The sequence below is a fragment of the Bufo gargarizans genome, chromosome 1 (assembly GCF_014858855.1).
Source record: "Bufo gargarizans isolate SCDJY-AF-19 chromosome 1, ASM1485885v1, whole genome shotgun sequence".
NCBI lineage: Eukaryota > Metazoa > Chordata > Amphibia > Anura > Bufonidae > Bufo > Bufo gargarizans.
In genome coordinates, this window is record NC_058080.1 from 537,478,893 (window position 1) to 537,497,668 (window position 18,776).

The 18,776-nt window shown below is 47.9% G+C and overlaps 1 protein-coding gene across 9 annotated transcripts in view; it reads left to right on the forward strand.

Moving 5' to 3' along the window:
* DEPDC5 (DEP domain containing 5, GATOR1 subcomplex subunit) overlaps positions 1–18,776 on the forward strand; it is a 78,308-nt gene that overhangs the window by 15,531 nt on the left and 44,001 nt on the right. For all 9 annotated transcript variants that reach the window (XM_044275490.1, XM_044275487.1, XM_044275484.1 and 6 more), the window contains exons 7-14: positions 533–602; positions 692–770; positions 1,759–1,820; positions 5,312–5,381; positions 16,325–16,403; positions 17,025–17,128; positions 17,259–17,333; positions 17,426–17,560. In XM_044275490.1, the coding sequence (XP_044131425.1) occupies positions 533–602; positions 692–770; positions 1,759–1,820; positions 5,312–5,381; positions 16,325–16,403; positions 17,025–17,128; positions 17,259–17,333; positions 17,426–17,560 (674 nt within the window). The remainder of the gene's footprint in view (positions 1–532; positions 603–691; positions 771–1,758; positions 1,821–5,311; positions 5,382–16,324; positions 16,404–17,024; positions 17,129–17,258; positions 17,334–17,425; positions 17,561–18,776) is intronic.

Here is an 18,776-nt window from a genome sequence, read left to right on the forward strand (position 1 = left end):
GGTATTTTTTTCTAGAGCATTTCCCATGATAGCCACTGTTTTTCAATGTTTTCAAGCCAAATGACAAGTGATAAGAAGTTCCAAGCGGGTACCCCCATGGAAGCGATCAGGTACAGTATATATGTTACCAAAATAAGGCCATGGTCATCCTGCTGTTATGGCTCTGTTTGGAGCCTCCGCCACCCCGTTGAGGTGGGAAGCCTTCTCATTAAGGGCACTAGACCCCTTGTGACCACTGGTGACGGATTCCTTCCAGCAGCGTCCCTTTTGTACTGCCTGAAGCCCTGACCCCATGAAGCCTCCGCAGTATTGCTCACCATTGGTTCATCCACTGAGCTTTATCTGCAGTGGCTGGAGTTTGCTGCCCTTTATTTGTGGCATAGTGGTTCGTTTTTAGCCACAGCACATACCCCCCCTGAGGCTGTAGGTCATACCCGCTGAAGAGGCTCATCGATCAGTGTACCCAAAATATTCTTATTGATACTGTTTGGATAGAGGTGCAAATTAAAGTGTTCTATATTCTGCATTGTAGAGCCCAGGCAGGAGAGTTATGGGTGAAGAGTGAGAAGGTCACCTGTGGATACATCAGTGAGGACACCCGGGTATGCATCTCTCCTCCATATACTTCTCTCAGTCTAGTCTTCTGTTTTTTCAATATTACTGATCCATTCCTCCAATCCATCTCTTGCAGGTAGTGTTCCGTTCCACCTCTGCCATGGTTTATATATTTATACAGATGAGCTGCGAGATGTGGGACTTTGATATTTATGGTATGAAGAGGTTGCACCGGCACCATTTTCAGATATTGCTTCCTTGCCTCCCTAAGGCCCCCATACACATTAGTGTATTGTTGTTGGATGAATCTGCTGAGATTGTGCATGGGGTGTTCCCTTCTCCCCCTCACTTTATGATGTCAGGAGACAGAAAGTTTAGACAAACTCCTGCCCCCCCACCTTAGGTGTCTGACAGCAGCTTGCTCCCCTCCCCCTATATAGACAACATATGCATACTTGGGCGAACCGAATGGGTATGGGTAAGTCGGGAGAGATTGCTCGGCCAATAGTTATTTACGGTGTATGGCCACCTTTAGAGTCCTTTTACTTTAATTTCTTTCGGTGACATGTGAAAAGTTTATCTTATAAGGATCATTGATCTGTAGTTAATCAGATTGTGTTGTCTTGTCCACATAGGCTACAGTTTATACGATTAGAAAGCTGTCATTTCTCCTTGTCAGTGTCAGTTAAAGGGCTGTTCCATCTAATCAAAAATGATTGCTAGATGGGCCAGTGGGGCTTAAAAACATAACGGAAGATATATTCACCTCCACTGCTGTTCTGATGCTGCCCGGGTCCCCTTCCGCTCTTCCGATCACTGACTGGCCACAGTGATGACCTGCCGAGCATTTCAAGGCATTTCCTGCCTGTCGGACATAGAAGTAGAGTACAGCGGGAACCGGGCAGCGTCGAAACAGCAGTGGAAGAATACGTTCATCTTCTTTTGGAGGTGAATATATCTTCTTTTATTTTTTGAAGCTCCTCTGACCCCATGGCCAGCTATTTTTGTTTAGCTGGAACGCCCCATTAACCTCATGTCAGTACACATCCTGTTTTTTCTTTTTGCATCCCTTTTCCCCAGTACTTGGAGTGTTTTTCCTAATAACGGAAGTTCTTAATACCTGTGAAAATGACTGGATGTTGACCTTTTTAATAATAATTTTCTCATTAGTTAGCTTCACTTGTTAACTGTTCATTATTCCAGGGGATCTATACTTTGAAAAGGCTGTCAATGGATTCCTTGCTGATCTATTCAATAAATGGAAGGTAAATGACAAATACCTAGCACAACTTCATGGTAAAAAACGAAGAGACTAGAACCTGACATACATAAATGTATACTTGGCCTATGAACTAATATCCAAGTCTTCTAGAGAAGGATAAAGCTGGCAATACACATGAGATTAATGTCAGCTGAACCAGGACCAGGTGTCTTGGGTATGGGTACCTCCCAACTCCTTCCCCCCCACCCCTCCCCCAAGGACCAAGCAGTTGGATTTCAATATGCCCGGTCCTTTTGTCCTTGCAGAGATAAGGTGTCTGGTAGCAGCTTATTCCCTTCTCCCCATTCAGACCACATACACTGTCGACCAAACAGACTAGGCATGTAGGAGAGGTAGTTGTTGGCCTAAACAGATTTCTAAAATGCACTCATTGACAGAAAAAGTGCACCCAGATAGACATACCATGGCAGGGTTTTCAACAGGAACTTTTCAGCAGCATAATGCTCACCCCCCACACAACATATCCTTGGACTGCCCTGTCCCCAGATTTATTGCAATTTGAGTATGGGACCAGCTTGGGATGCCAGTTTTGGTAACCTACGAGTGTGCAGGATCTACAGGCCCAGCGGCAACATCAGTGAGCAAATATGCAGCAGGATAACACATGAAGTAGGTTCATAGAATGCGGCACTCGCCAATTAAAACCCCCCCACTTTATTACAACTTGAAAAACAAATGGGTCACAGGACGTTATTATCATCTCAAATATATGCGCAGTTAAAAGGAATGTCCAGTTTTTTTTTAATCACCTGCCCTTACTCCATGGGACCTGTGAAGGGAACTTTACTTGCATGCTCCCCGCTGTTCAGTTCTCGGTCTTGGGCTGTCTTAAGTGCACTTCCAGTCCGTGCATGTAAATTTGCTCCCGAGAGTGTCACATGTACCATTGCAGTCACTGCTAGGCCACGTGCCGCTTCTGGACACAACACTGCTGAGGCCAGCCATTGGCTGCAGCATGCACATGACCCCTACTGAGCAGGAAGTTTATATGGGCAGACCAGAGGGGCAGTGACAGCAGCCTGGGACACGAGGATTTAAAAAAAAAATTTGTGGAAACCCATTTAGAGGGGTTGACCAGCTCTAGAAAAAGTTCTAAATCCTTCTTCATATGTAAAATGATGAAATATATTTGTCATCAATGCACCAGTGGGCCTAATTTTACTGCTTATCATAGTCCCAAAAGTGGATAGTCGGTCATGTGCCATCCCTCGTTCCCATACTGACAAATTGTTTGCTCGCAGCAGATGCTGTTTACACAGCACAATCTGCTGCAGGCAAGCAATAATTTTTGTGACCGCACAAATGATCTATTACCCGATGAACACGCGTTACACTCCATCGGGTAATCGGAGGCACGTGCGATGAAGAGGGAGGGAGCTGCCATCGGGTCCCCGCGCTGCTGTGACAGGGACCCAATGTCTGGGAAGGCAGCCCGATGCCTTCCATGTAAGCCTGTGAGGTCCAGACCCCTGGATCTCACAGGCAAGCAGGCTGAAGTGTATTACACTGTGTAATACACTTACAGCCAATGCATTACAATACAGATGTATTGTAATGCATTGTACAGGGGATCAGACCCCCAAAAGTTGAAGTCCCAGAGTGGGACAAAAAAAAAGTAAAAAAATAAAGTTTTTACACAATAAAAATTTTAAAGTTTCAAGTAAAAAAAAAAAAAAAAAAGCGGCGTCCTTTTCCCAAAATTAATTAAAAAAAAAAAGGTAAAAAAATAAAAGTAGACATATTAGGTATCGCCGCATCCGTATCGATAAGTTCTATAAAAATATCACATGATCCACCCTGTCAGGTGGACCCGGAAAAAAAAAAAAAAACTGTGCCAAAACAGCCATTTTCTGGTCACCTTACCTCACAAAAAGTGTAATACCAAGCGATCAAAAAGGTGTATGTATCCCAAAATGGTACCAATTAAACCGCCATCTTGTCCCGCAAAAAATGAGCTGCTACCCAAGACAATCGCCCCCAAAAAAATTATATGGCAGAAAATGCCAACACGAAAACAAGATTTTTTTTTTCTGTTCAAAAAGACTTTCACTGTGTAAAACTTAACTAAAATAAAAATACACACATTGGGTATTGCCACGTCCATAACAACCTGCTCTATAAAAATATCACATGAGATGCCCCCTCAGGTGAATGGTGTAAAAAAAAACGCTATAACAGACACTTTTTGTGAGGCAAGGTGACAAAAAATGGAATACCAGGCGATCAAAAATTCTTATGTACCCAAAAATGGTACCAATAAAACCGTCATCTCATCCCGCAAAAAATTAGACCCTACCTAAGGCAATCGGCCATAAAATAAAAAACTATGGCTCTCAGAAAATGGCAACACAAAAACAAGATTTTATTCTGTTCAAAAAGGCTTTCACTGTGTAAAACTAAAAATAAAAATTATAGACATATTAGGTATTGCCGCTTCCGTAACAATCTGCTCTATAAAAATATCACATGAGATGGCCCCTCAGATGAATGATGTAATTTTGGCCTGTAGGAGGGAGCAGTCTATCTGTAGTCATAGGCCCTAAATTCTGCAGGTCCTGCTGAAGACATTGGTGTCTACTGACAATCAAAGATGTATGGGGACCTTTCGTCTACACCCTAATCTTAGGTCTGGAGGAGATAAGAATCGTGATGTTGGATTTCAAAATGCTGATTCTTTCAGAGATATATTCTTTCAGATATTGTCTCCTTCTCCCTGTTGTAATAAACCTGTATGCCTGGCAATGCTAAATGCGCATTTACACATGCTGAGCGAGTGGGCAGTTATCAGGAAGGTACCATTCCTTTCCAATAATTGCCTGCTTGTCAGTGAAGGTGAAGAGCTGCATTTACATAGGCTTTGCTGAAATTCTGTGCCACTTTCTATATTTCATAAAGTATGCCCCCTTGGTTGCCAAGTCTTTTGTACTGTCCACATAGAGGTCCTGTCCATAAAATGGCTGCTGACAGAGGGTCATGTGAGCCGACAAATCACCTCCATGTGATGTCTCCTTCTCTCAAATACACTGTACCTGACATCTGCACTTCACTGTTGGGAGATAATCCAGGTTTAGTGTATTTGAATGGAAGAGACATCCCAATGGAGGAGATTTACCTGGTCACATATCCCTCCATCAGCAGCCATCTTATGGACAGGACTTTTATGTGAACAACAGATAAGATTTGCCTACCAATTGGGCACGGCTTAGGAAATATAACAAATGGCACCGAATATCAACAGAGGCTATATTAGTAATAGCCATATAGTCATCTTACCTACACATTTGTCACAAATAGCCAGAACGTGGCCAACCCTTTTAAGCATGCATGTTAATGAATAGGTTGGAGGTGAGAGGTGTCGTGGGCAGTATATGACCATCTTAGTTCAGCAAGCCAATTACCAACTGTTTTCTCTTTCTGTAAGGTTTGAGGAGATTTTACATGAGTTTGATGGCTATATTTTCACTATTTCTCCAGGAAAAGAACTGCAGTCATGAAATTACTGTTGTACTTTTTTCTAGAACATTTTATGATGCAAAATCCATAGGTATGTATAAAAATAAATTTAGACATATTTGCACCCTCATAAACTGAATATATGTCCTATGCAGTGGCTGGGGTTATGGAAACTGAGCTGGAGACTGACTGATGGGGGCAGAGCTTAACAATCTTTCTGTCCTACATCGCACAGGACCCAGCATGGAAGCTCCTGCTGCATCCACTTGTCTTAAGGGTCTTTTACATGGCCAGATTATGGCCTGAATGATTGCCCTGATCAGATGCCGTATGCTGGCATAGAAATGATCTTTCTCGCCCGTATCATGGGGCGTACAGAAGACCATGAGAATAGCTGCTGCCACTAAGCTGAAAAGAGTTAGCTGCTTCTCTCAGCTATACCCCTCCTGCAGACACTGAGCTAATAAGTTTTAGCTTAATGTCTGTAGGAGGCAGACACCTTTTTTGCAGGTCTGCCAAATATCTTTCTTTTTTAAGATCTTCAAACACCTGTTTTCCCACACACGAGGGAAGAGACTAGTGAGTCCCCAAGCCGGCTGCTCGTTCCCCACCTCTAGAAGGCAAGGAGCAACAGTGGATTTCAAATATCCCACCAGCGATCAGGTCACCTTAACCGTCACTTCTGGAAGTCCCCCCTGTTTCCGGTGTAGCTGCCCTTCCCAAGGGGCAGCACACCAATGAAGGTGACATGGCTGGATTTAGGGTGGGCAGAAACTGTTAGATAGTTAAGAATATTACCTTCTCCTTGTTTCCCAGTGAACACGGGGGGGAAAAAAAGTTTTTCTCGCCCATTTTCCTTGGGGGACACAGACCTTGGGTATAGCTCAGCTCCCTAGGAGGCGTGACACTAAGTAAAACTGTTAAGCCCCTCCTCCATCAGCTATACCCTCAGCCTGGAGATAGAGGCTACCAGTTTTAGCTTAGTGTCCAAGGAGGCAAGACACTCCCTGCTACTGCAGGGCTGTTTTCTCCTTGTTATTTTTACTTTTTCTTCTAATTTTGTTATTTTATTTTTTCCTAGGGATACCAGAGACGCATTAGACCTCTCTGCTCTCCCGGGGTTGAGCTGCGCCAGTGCCAACTTATCTGCACTGCTGCCTCCCCCACAGAAGCAATAGGAGGATCTGGGCAGCAATGGCTCCCCTACATCCCGCCAGCTAGGGGGTCGCCCGCACGCCAAGCCCCTCTTCCAGCTTCCTGCCACTGCGGTGCCAGTGGCTGAAGGGGCGACCCTGCTGGAAAGGACTGAGGGTGAAGACGTCGGACGGTGAGATGGCTATTCCAGCCCATACCCCGTCCCTATCTGCAGCATCTACCCCTCTGGGTAAGGGGGGCACCCGTGGTCGCTCATTCTGAGCGCTCATCTGCAGGACAATGCAGCACAGCAGCATCCTCAGCACCCCCACGCCGTTCCCCCCCCACGCTGCTATCTTTCTCCCCCTCCCCCTCCCCCTCCCCCTCCCCCTCCCCCCCTCCTCCCCTTTCTCCGCCCCAAACAGGCCTCCAAGGTTTTTTCCCATACACGCTGATTTTTCTTCTGTGGTATCCAAGGCTTGGACTCGGCCTAACGTCCGCTTTATTACACCCAAAAAGCTGGACATTTGTTATCCCTTTCCAGCGGATTCTGTGACCACGTGGACATCCCCGCCTAAGGTTGATCCTCCCGTGGCTCGCCTGTCCAAAAGCACTACTATTCCTGTACAGGACGGATCTTCCCTCCAGTCTGTTGAGGACCGTCGTACGGAATCCCTCTCCAAGGCCATATTTACTGCCTCTGGTTCGGCCCTTAGACCGGTCTTTGCCTCCGCCTGGGTTGGCAAAGCGGTCTCTGAATGGGGTTTGCAACTGGAACGGGAGTTAGGGTCGGACGTCCCTGTTCAGGACCTCCGTTCCTTAGCCCAACTAATTGTTCAGGCCGGAAAATTCGTCTGTGAGGCCTCCCTTGATGCGGGTGCCCTGACTGCCCGTTCCTCTGCCCTGGCAGTTTCTGTCAGGAGGGAACTCTGGCTGAAGGTTTGGGCGGCGGACGCCGCTTCCAAACGCTCTTTGGCCGGCCTACCATTCACGGGTTCCCGCCTTTTCGGAACCCGTCTGGACGAACTTATATCAGAGGCCACGGGTGGGAAGAGTACTCACCTCCCCCAGTCCAGGCCAATGGGCGCCCCCCGTGGTCGCGCTGGTTCGTCCCGTTTTCGGTCCTTTCGCAAGCCCACCGGGTCTAGACCCGCGGCCAGTTCTTCTTCCTCTGGCCCAGCCCAGGATAGACGCAAGAAGCCGTTTTTTTCGGACGCAACCTACCTGGCGCAAGTCCCAGCCTGCACGGGCTCCCACAGGCCAGCAGCCCTCTGCCTGAAGGTGCGCCCCCACCCACCCGGGTGGGGGGCCGCCTTCTCCTATTCAGGAACGTATGGCGGGCCCACATCTCAGACGCATGGGCGCTCGAGATTGTATCTTGCGGATACAAAATCGAATTTGCGTCCATTCCGCCAGACCGTTTCTTCCGATCCCGTCCTCCGCGAGATCCCGTACGAGTGGCCGCCTTCTTCGCGGCCATTCACTTTCTAATGGACAAGGGTGTCGTCGCCCCCGTGCCTCCGACGGAAAGGTTCAGGGGGTTCTACTCGAACCTCTTTGTGGTTCCCAAGAAGGAAGGCTCAGTGCGTCCGATCTTGGACCTAAAACGCCTGAACCGTTTTCTCCGACTGCAGAGATTCCGGATGGAGTCTCTCAGGTCCGCAGTGGCCTCCCTGGAAAGAGGGGATTTCATGGCCTCAATCGACATTCAGGATGCATACCTCCACGTTCCGGTTGCTCCATGTCATCACCGCTTCCTGCGCTTCGCGGTGGGGGACGATCACTTCCAATTCGTCGCCCTTCCCTTTGGTCTGGCGACGGCTCCTCGAGTGTTCACCAAGGTCCTGGCCCCTGTCTTGGCCCTTCTACGTTCAAGAAGTGTTTTTCTTCTCCCATACTTGGACGACATCCTGGTCAAGGCACCCTCCTTCTCTCAGACATCCCGCAGTGTGGAACTCACTCTGGAGACCCTGACGCGGTTCGGTTGGATTATCAACCACCCCAAATCTTCCCTTACCCCCTCCAGACGGCTGATCTTCCTGGGGATGCTCCTGGATACAGAGTTGGCGGAGGTCCGCCTTCCGTCGGACAAGCGTCTGGCCCTTCGCGGGTCGGTTCGCAGTCTCCTCCGTCATCACCGCCCTTCCCTCAGATCCAGCATGCGGTTGTTGGGACAGATGGTTGCCTGTTTCGAAGCGGTGCCGTTCGCACAATTCCGATCCCGCACCTTTCAGAGGGCAATTCTGTCGGCCTGGGACAAATCACCGAGGAGTCTGGACAGGACCTTTCTTCTGCCTCCCCTGGCTCGGGCTTCCCTCGGCTGGTGGTTGCATATCCCTCTTGGGGAAGTCCTTCCTTCCACTGAACTGGCTGGTGATTACCACAGATGCCAGCTTACGGGGGTGGGGGGGGGGGTTTTCCCTCCCCGGTCCGTCCAGGGCGTTTGGTCTCTATCGGAGTCCAGACTTCCAATCAATATTCTGGAACTGAGGGCGATTCTTCTGTCCCTCAGACACTGGACCCATCTGCTGAGGGGCCACCCTGTTCGGATCCAATCGGACAATGCCACGGCTGTGGCATACATAAACCATCAGGGAGGCACTCGCAGCGCTGCAGCGATGCAAGAGGTGACCCTCATTCTCCTCTGGGCGGAGACGCACGTGCCGGCCTTATCTGCGATTTACATCCCGGGGGTGGACAACTGGGCGGCGGATTTCCTCAGCCGGTCCACCATCGACCCGGGAGAATGGTCCCTGCACCCAGAGGTGTTCGAAGCCCTTTGTCTTCGCTGGGGTCGCCCCGACGTGGACCTCATGGCCTCCAAATTCAACCACAAGGTCCCCCTATACCTGGCCAGGGCACGGGACCCGAAGGCATACGGCGCCGACGCGCTCGTCCTTCCGTGGCGCGAATTCTCCCTTCTGTACGTCTTTCCTCCTTTTCCCCTCCTGCCACGGGTTCTTCGGAGGATCGCGGCAGAGGGCGTTCCCGCGATTCTAATCGCCCCGGATTGGCCCCGCCGGACTTGGTACGCCGACCTAATGTTGCTGTTGGCAGACGCACCGTGGCCACTGCCCTCCAGGGAAGACCTTCTCTCTCAGGGACCGATCTTCCACGAGCATTTAGGCTCGCTACGTTTGACGGCGTGGCTATTGAGACCGCCGTCTTAACGCGACGGGGTTTCTCCGCGGACGTAGTCCGCACCATGATCCGGGCTCGTAAGCCCGTATCCTCTAGGATCTACTATCTGGTTTGGAGGTCCTATCTGGGGTTCTGTGAGTCCCGGAGCATCCCACCTCTCCGGTTTTCTCTTCCCACAATCCTGTCCTTCCTCCAATCGGGTCTGGACCTGGGGCTGTGCCTCAGTTCTCTGAAGGGTCAGATTTCGGCGCTGTCTATTCTTCTCCAGCGTCCCCTGGCCCCTCTAGGGCCAATTAAGACCTTCTTACAAGGGGTGGCTCACTCTGTTCCGCCGTACCGCCCTCCAGTTCCTTCCTGGGACCTGAGTGTGGTGCTCTCGGCGCTCCAATCAGCCCCCTTCGAGCCTTTACGGGAGGTCTCCCTTCGCCTTCTGTCCTGCAAGGTCATCTTTCTTGTGGCCGTCACGTCTCTCCGACGGGTGTCGGAGTTAGCGGCTCTTTCTTGCTCCGAACCTTTCCTGATCTTCCACCAGGATAAGGTTGTGCTTCGGCCTGTCCCGACTTTCCTGCCAAAGGTGGTCTCCGCCTTTCACATCAATGAGGACATCGTCCTTCCGTCGCTCTGTCCCTCTCCTTCCCACCCCAGAGAACGGGAACTGCACCGTCTGGATGTGGTCAGGGCGTTGAGGATTTACTTGGGGGTCACCGGGTCCTTTCGGCGCACGGACTCCCTGTTTGTGGTTCCGGAGGGTTCGCGCAGAGGGTTGGCGGTCTCCAAGGTGGCTATTGCCCGTTTCATTAAACTGGCGGTGTCTGAGGCTTATCGAGCCAAGGGCAGACCTCCGCCTTTCGGCGTCACTGCTTATTCCACCAGAGCAGTCGGAGCTTCCTGGGCGCAGAGGCATCGGGCCTCGGCTGAACAGTTGTGCAAAGCAGCCACTTGGTCCTCTCTGCACACTTTCACAAAGTTCTATAGGGTGCATACGCATGCATCAGCGGATGCTGCTTTGGGCCGCCTGGTTTTGCAGGCAGCGGTTTCCTGATGCTCTGGTGGTGTTCCGCCTTGGGTTTGTGGTCCCTCCCTTCTTGGACTGCTCTTGAACGTCCCAAGGTCTGTGTCCCCCAAGGAAAATGGGCGAGAAAAGGAGATTTTTGTATAACTTACCAGTTAAATCTCTTTCTCGCTCTTCCTTGGGGGACACAGCACCCACCCTTCTGTGTTTGGTTACAGGGTTATGGTCTGGCGCCCCGTTGGGTTGCTGGCTGGTTGTTTCCGTTATTGGTTGTTATCCTTTCACTACTTGGACACGCAACTGGTAGCCTCTATCTCCAGGCCGAGGGTATAGCTGATGGAGGAGGGGCTTAACAGTTTTACTTAGTGTCACGCCTCCTAGGGAGCTGAGCTATACCCAAGGTCTGTGTCCCCCAAGGAAGAGCGAGAAAGAGATTTAACTGGTAAGTTATACAAAAATCTCCTTTTTGCCAAAAACTTGTGGCGCCAAACTCTCCCCAGTCCCCTCCACCTTCCTCCTAGGCCTGTCGTGTGTGTTCCTAGTGGTAGCGTCCCTCCTGGGGTGGCCACTGCCTTTCTCTTCAGGGCATCGGTCATCTCAGGCCTTCCTCGGTCCCCGCTGAAACTCCTGCTTCTTTCCCGCAATCCTTCCAGCCATAAATCCTTTGGGTTGGGCTCACTTCTACGCAAAGCCCTGGCTTTGCTGCCTCCTAGGCTCCACCTTATGGGCTGTTTTGGGGGGCGGGAACTGTGTCTCCCGGGTGTGAAATTCTAACACCCATACTCTCTCCTGCTCCTGTGACCCGCTGAGCCTTGCCCCCATCCCCATGTCTAAGCCTTTCATTGCCTCTTCACTTAATGTGGCTGGGGCTTAAGGTCAAGTATATAATTATGGAATGTAATTAAATATGTAAATCATAAAAAAATTAAGCCTTTGAGCTATCTGGTTCTTTTCCTGACAGTCTCAAAATTACTGAGTATACTAATAACAAGGACCCTTGCTAGTATAGAATCACAATCATATAAAAAACAATAAAATTTAAAATGCCAACCCAATGATACATGGGCAGCCAGAACCACGGGTCAAAACATATACTCCTAAAATACAGAGTCAACAATACAGGATCAACCAGCAGTGTTAGTACTTTAGAACATATTAAACAGAGACGTAGTTCCAGATAATTAAAATAGTCCAGCTAATAGTTACCAGTAAACGGCAACAGTGTACGAATGTACAATAACTCTATACTGAAGGCCAGACATTACCTGCAACACAGTGACTGGTGTCGTCTCCTATAAGTGATAAGTAAGACTTTACATACCACTCTGCTCGATGTGGGAAAAATGCAGATACACACTCAGTCTGCCGGTTGTTTGACCAAAAGAGGGTTCCTGGAGCCAGATGATAGCTCCATTGTGCCTGGGAAAATATTTGATTTAAAAAGGGAATACTATAGGCGTAGACTAAGTATTGCACCTCCTGATTTGCTGGCAACCTTGTCAGTCCACCCAAAACAAACCCACAACCAAAGAGCCAGGTAACCATAGGTTAGGTAGATAATTAAATCCACACCCCCTTCTCACACACCTCCAAACAATAAGCGCTCCAAGCCTCCTTCTCAGATGGAGGGACACCCACATGACGGCTGTCCCATAAGGGGGTGGTTAACAACCGTATGTCCAGGGGGTGTTACCCCCCAAAGGATTATTAACCCCCTTAGTTTCACAGAAGCATGGCCCACTTAGCAATCCCATGTATCGATACTCACAGGAACGCAGACTCAATGCGGCCCGTGGAAAAGCCGATTGCGCAGCTGTACTATACTCTAAGGGGGCGTGTATACTCTTCCATAGAAAGCACCATTAATAGGGAAGGGGGATGAAGAAGGGAACAACAACATACTGAATCGCATACAAAAGGAGGTAAAACGAAGGGGGAGGTGGGAAGAGGGCTGTAAACCTAGAGGCCATGGCTAATAATACACAGCCCGCAAAGAGATAACTCACAATGCCACCTAGCGATTGGGGGTACCAAAAGAATAAAACATGGACTAATCTTGGCACCTAGTTCATTCCCAGGAACAAAACACCACTGATACATTATTTATGATCATTAATTGATATATAAGGTGGTCAAAATAAAGGACCCCCACAACGGATTTTGGAGCATATAAACGATATTAAGAAGAACGACACTACCCTGGTGGCTGACCATGTATGGTAACACCATAACAGAGACCCCAGAGCAATATAATTTTCAGCACTTGTGTTGGGGAGACCCTCCCCTAGAAAGGGTGACTGGGACCGACAGATCCTCCAGAAAGAAACCGAGTAGATCTATAGGTTTTGGTCCCAGTTACCCGGAGGGCTTAATGAGAGACTGACATTCTCTTGTTTTATATAAACCAGATTCTCCTGTCCCTGTAAGTAACCTTACTCCTGGTACCAGAGAAATTGATGTATCTACACATGAAGCGTTAATAAAAGTAACTATGGTTGTGGTGGTCCTTTATTTTGACCATTTTATATATTAATTGGTTGAGCTGGTGTGTTGTTCCTTTGGATCTCCTGCTCCTCTATTCTGCTTTAATCTAAGTGCATTTTGTCTTGCATTTTGTTCGATTGTGTGTGTTGTTGTCAGGGCCTCAGAAAGACACTGGTTCCTTCATCTGGGAGGGAACCAGTAGTGTCATTCCCTGCCATCATTACTAGGGCATTCCAGGGTCTTCAGGGCCTAGGTTCCGTTGTATGAGTATTTCCACCTTCAGGGTCTACTCATACTGGCAGGAGTCAGGGAGAGGTCTAGGGATTCCTAGAAGGTCACCATCCCTCTCCCTTAGCTTTGAGGTCTAGACTCAAGTCTATTCCTTCTGTGTGTCATTTGGTGTTATCCCCTCCCCTCTACTCGTGACAAGTATCTGCGCTAGTCCTAGATGCCATTGTTGCTACTGTATGACCTTCTCTGATACAGTACTTGCACTAGTCCTAAATACCGTGGCTACTACTGTATGGCCTCCTTCTCTGAGGGAGTCTTTACGCTAGCCATGGATACCGTGGCCACTCCTGTTCGTGGCTTCCTCTGTATGGCCACCTGCTCTGGTGGAGTATTTGCGCAAGCCCTAGATACTGTGGCTACTACTGTATGGCCTCCTTCTCTGAGGGAGTCTTTACGCTAGCCATGGATACCGTGGCTACTCCTGTTCCGTGGCTTCCTCTGTATGGCCATCTGCTCTGGTGGAGTATTTGCGTAAGCCCTAGATACTGTGGCTACTACTGTATGGCCTCCTTCTCACTTGCAGTATTTGCGCTAGCACTAGTTAAGCTACTTTTACACTGGAGTTTCTGGGTCCGCTTGTGAGATCAGTTTCAGGGCTCTCACATGTGGCCCAAAATGGATCAGTTCAGCCACAATGCATTCTGAATGGATAAGGATCCGTTCAGAATGCATCAGTTTGGCTGCGATCGGTCTCCGTTCCGCTTTTGAGGCGGACACCAAAACGCTGCAAGCAGCGATGCGGAGCCAAACGGATCCGTCCTGACTTACAATGTAAGTCAATAGGGACGGATCCGTTTTCACTGACTCAATATGGTGCAATTGGAAACTGATCCGTCCCCTATTGACTTTCAATGTAAGTCAGGACAGATCTGAACGGATAAAAGCATTTGCATTATGCGGATCAGTCTGTGCAGATACAAGACGGATCTGCACCGAACACAGGTGTGAAAGTAGCCTTACTTTGGTTACTCCTGTTCTGTGGCTACTACTGTATGACCCCTTCTCAGGTGGAGCATTTGCGTTCAAATGGTGACAGCAACTGTGTTTTTCCTTCCTCACATGACGCATTGGCACTGGGCACCGGCTCTGTAGTTTCTACCACATTACCTTCCTCCATGCGGAGTATCGGCCCTGGCATTGTGTGCGGTAGCTCAAACGCTGTTCCTAGGTGTTGTCATATATCCTTCTTCTCCCACAGGTGGCACTTTTGCTCATGTTATGCTAGCATTGGGTGCAGTAGCTCCAACGGGTGTCGTATTTATGCAGTAGCTCCAACGGGTGTCGTATTTATGCTGCATTTGGTGCTGTAGTTGACAAGTTCACTCACTCCTTATGGCACTAGTCATCTGCCAATAGCACAGCATTTCTATGGCACTTGTTTACCGCTTTGTTCCCTTCACAAGTGGGGCATGGGAGCTAACAATTGATGGTGTGATGGCATCAGTGTTACCTCATTTAGGAGAGGGTAATCACACATTTGAGTCGTCTGCATTGCTCCCCTCCCCTGGTAGAGCGGTTGTACTGTCAGTTGTTGTCACTGCTAATAGCTACTTCTCCCCTTCCACAAGGCAAGTAGTTGCACCCCCTGATCCCCCCCGACCCCCCAGATTCTGTCTGCTTGGGCAGTATCCATCTTCATTGGGTTCTCGTATTTCCCCTTTCAGCTATGGAATGCCTGCACTGGTGCTATTTTTTATATCGCCAGTTTTTTCTGGAGCTTTCGTGGTGATGGGCCACATAAGACTCCCCTCCTGAAACCATCTCTGGTTGCTGTCACCACATTCTCTCCTTCAGATGGAGTTGCTACAGTATGGCGGTAGATCTGACGAGTCTAGACACTTTTCATGTTTCAGGCATCGGTATTGCTTCTACCTATTTCCAGGGTATTTTTTCTTCAGCTTCTGTTTAGGTCTGCCTGGTCCAGACAGTCTTCTATGGAGTCTCGGGCACCGTCTCTTGGTATAGTATTTACTATAATCCTCTACGTGCCTCTGCCTACCACATTGCCATTCTCCTCTTAAAATCTGTCAGCTGCATAACTGAATGGGATGATTTTGATCCTTGAGGAAACTGTTTTCCCTCCAGGCTACCCCCAATTTTTATGGTTTTTGGGTCTGTTCAACTGATTTCCCCTCATTATGTCTTTGCACCTTCCTTGGTGGGCACTTATCTCTCTTTTGATCGGGGGCTTATACTCCATCATTTTCCAATGTTGACGTATCTCTTCCTGGTATTAACACATTTAGTAAGGTTTTTGTCCAGGTCTCATGCGTGCCAAGATTTCTTTATATATTTCTCAGTGTTACCTTAATATGAGACGCCATAGGACCAACAGAATAGGGGAGACGTGCTGGAATATATAATATATATATATATATATCTATATCTCCTTTGAGGTTTAATAAAACACACATTTGTGGTGACTATTCCTTGCCCAATTGCCTCTCTATCAGACTGATAACCATGTATGTCCGGCCTTATGATCACCCTTTGATAGCATTTTCTATTGAAACCTTTGCTTTATGCCAACTATTTCTATTTTGCTTCCTGTTTTCCATTGTCTAGCATTTATGTTACGCCTGTCGTTTAACAATGCTGTGGGTTTTTATACCATCTTTAATGCATTCTTACGAGTTGCCAGATACAGATTTTGTTTTAGGGTCCATTCACACGTTCGTGTGTGTTTTGTGGATCCGCAAAACACAGACATCGGCTATGTGCGTTACGCATTTTGCAGACCGCACATCGCTGGCACTTAATAGAAAAATGCTTATTCTTGTCCGCAATTGCAGACAAGAATAGGACATGTTCTATTTTTTTCGGGAACGGAAGTGCGGATCCGCAATTCCAGTTCCGGGCAGGACATCGTGCTCCCCCATAGAAATGAATGGGTCCGCAATTACGTTCCGCAAAATTGCGGACGTGTGAATGGACCCGGAGTATCATGTTTTTTCTTTTTTTTTCTTTTTTAGATGAATTTCCAGAAGCCCATCGCAGTAATGCCACCATTTTACAAGATCACATGGGCAGATTCTATGAAGACTTCTACAAGTATTTAAATCCATATTAAACCATTCTAGTGATATCATTGGGTTTAATGCTAGACCCTGTGTTCCCCCTACCCCCAACTGCAAGACTGTGGGTTTAAGTTCAGTTAAACAGCAGTTGAGCATGCGTGCATCTGCTAAGTTGGCCGTCTTTGGCTCCGTCTCTGACTTTGAATGAAGCATCAGTGTGCATGCTCAACTTCTTGCTTCATTCAACTCATCCAGGCCACAACCTAACATGTTGTACCTAATAAAATAATCATACTCTCCTGATTCCCACCTCTTCAGTGCTAAACTGTGTTTTGATTAGTTTGGGCTGGGGTATGGACAAGATCACTTGTGCCACTGCAGCCCAATGACTGGCCTCAGTGGTGATGTATCCCCTTAGTGGCACGTGACGCAGCAATGATGTGCTGCTTGGGGGGCACATTACCACTGAGGCCAATCATTTGTTGCCGCAATACATGTGACCACATATGTACCCACACCTGAAGTAACCAAACAAAGCACCAGAAGATTGTCGAATGGAGCTGGGGGGGGACACATTGTGAACATAGATTACTTTTAGTTCACCATTTATAAGCTCGCTATAGTTGAATATAACCTCTGTTGCCTTTTATCTCAGGGTGGTGGTACAGAATGAAAGGCGAGAAGAATGGACTTCACTGCTAGTAACCGTTAAGAAGCTTTTCATCCAGTACCCTGTGCTGGTGCGACTGGAAAATGCAGGTAGCGGATTGTATAGATACAATGATACAATTGTGGATACAATATGGTCTGAAACCTTTATTATATTATCATACAGTATTGTCATTTTTAGCAGATTTTTTTTTTTTTTTTTTTTTTTTTGCGCTTTCAGAATCCTTTCCTCCAGGATACAACTCAACATCTGACCAAGGAAACTATCTTGAAGCCATTAATTTGTCCTTCAATGGTAATTATGCTTTCTTTTACAGCAAAACTATAAAAGTGTGGTATTCTTTATTTTGACATGTGACTATTTCCTATTTACTCTTCATTTCTCAGTGTTTGACAAGCATTATATAAACCGAAACTTTGACCGGACAGGGCAGATGTCAGTTGTCATCACTCCTGGTGTTGGGGTATTTCAGGTTGACCGTTCTCTCATGATTCTTACGAAGCAGCGCATGATTGATAATGGTAAGATGGCAAATACAGTGATTCGTGGGGAGATACGTATCTGGTTGTAGCATAAGTTGTGTTTGAACAGTTTCCGGAACAGAAATTTAATATAGACTCATGGTAAAAGTCAGCAGCCATAACAATCTTATAGGTTTTTCAAAATACAATGTTCTGTCTATCAAATATAAAGTGCATTTGTCCTGAATTTTTTACAAAAACCAAAAGGCAAATGAAACAGTTGAAGAAGTGGTAGAAGAGCCCGAGGTAGAAATCATGGCATTTGAGAAGAGGTTACAAATAAAATGACTAGTAAGAAAGAAATGGTAGAGATGCAGTTTAAATGAGGGGGTTAGTATTGCCAAATAAGAAGTGGTAGGTGAGAGGCTTAATCTGGCCATACAGATTTTACTTTTGTCGGCCAAACCCGCCGAGAACAGGTTTGGCTGACTGGCTAATGTGTGTGGGGAGCTGTCAGGAGACGAGGATTGGGCGAAAAGAATATTTTCGCCCAATCCTTTTCTTCTCTGGGGAGATAAGCCACCGCCAGACCTGTCGGGCAGCAGCTTTCTCCGCGCTCCCCATAGCATACTCAGACATGTTCGGTCAAGCCAATCTCATGTGTGTGTGTGTGTGTGTGTGTGTGTGTGTGTATGAGGAATCTAGGAGGGAAATATGGCTGTCGGCTGAACGATTGTTCGGCCAACAGCTATTGAATGTGTATAGCCAGTTTAAGGCGCTGCTCACACAGTTTTTCACCGTCAAATTTTGGCGTGAGCAGCCGTAAAGGAAAGCCCGCCGGCGGCCGCGTTCTTTGCAATGGGAGGCAGCAGTTTAACGGGAGTCTGTCACCTACCTGAACGGTTTTAAACAGATCACATTGTTCAGTGGGGCACAAAGGCATGACAAAGATGTTACCAGTGTTTAGATTTTCAGATGCCCAAAAAGTCGTTTTTATCATATGCTAATGAGCCATCGCAAGTGCCCAGGGGCGGAGAGTTTTCTGAAAGTGCCCAAGTTTCCTCGCCTCACTCGCGCCTAACTCTGCCCATCAGTAAGTTTAGGCCAGCCCTGTGGCCCTATAGGGCGTTCGTGCATCACTGCCGGTCCAGTTATTGGCTTGAAATCAGCGCATGCGCACTGCATATCTCTGTGCCTCTGCCAGCAGTGGGTAGAACACTGCACATGCCTGGCAGCGATGCGCGAACGGCCTATAGGGAAATATGATGTCACAGAG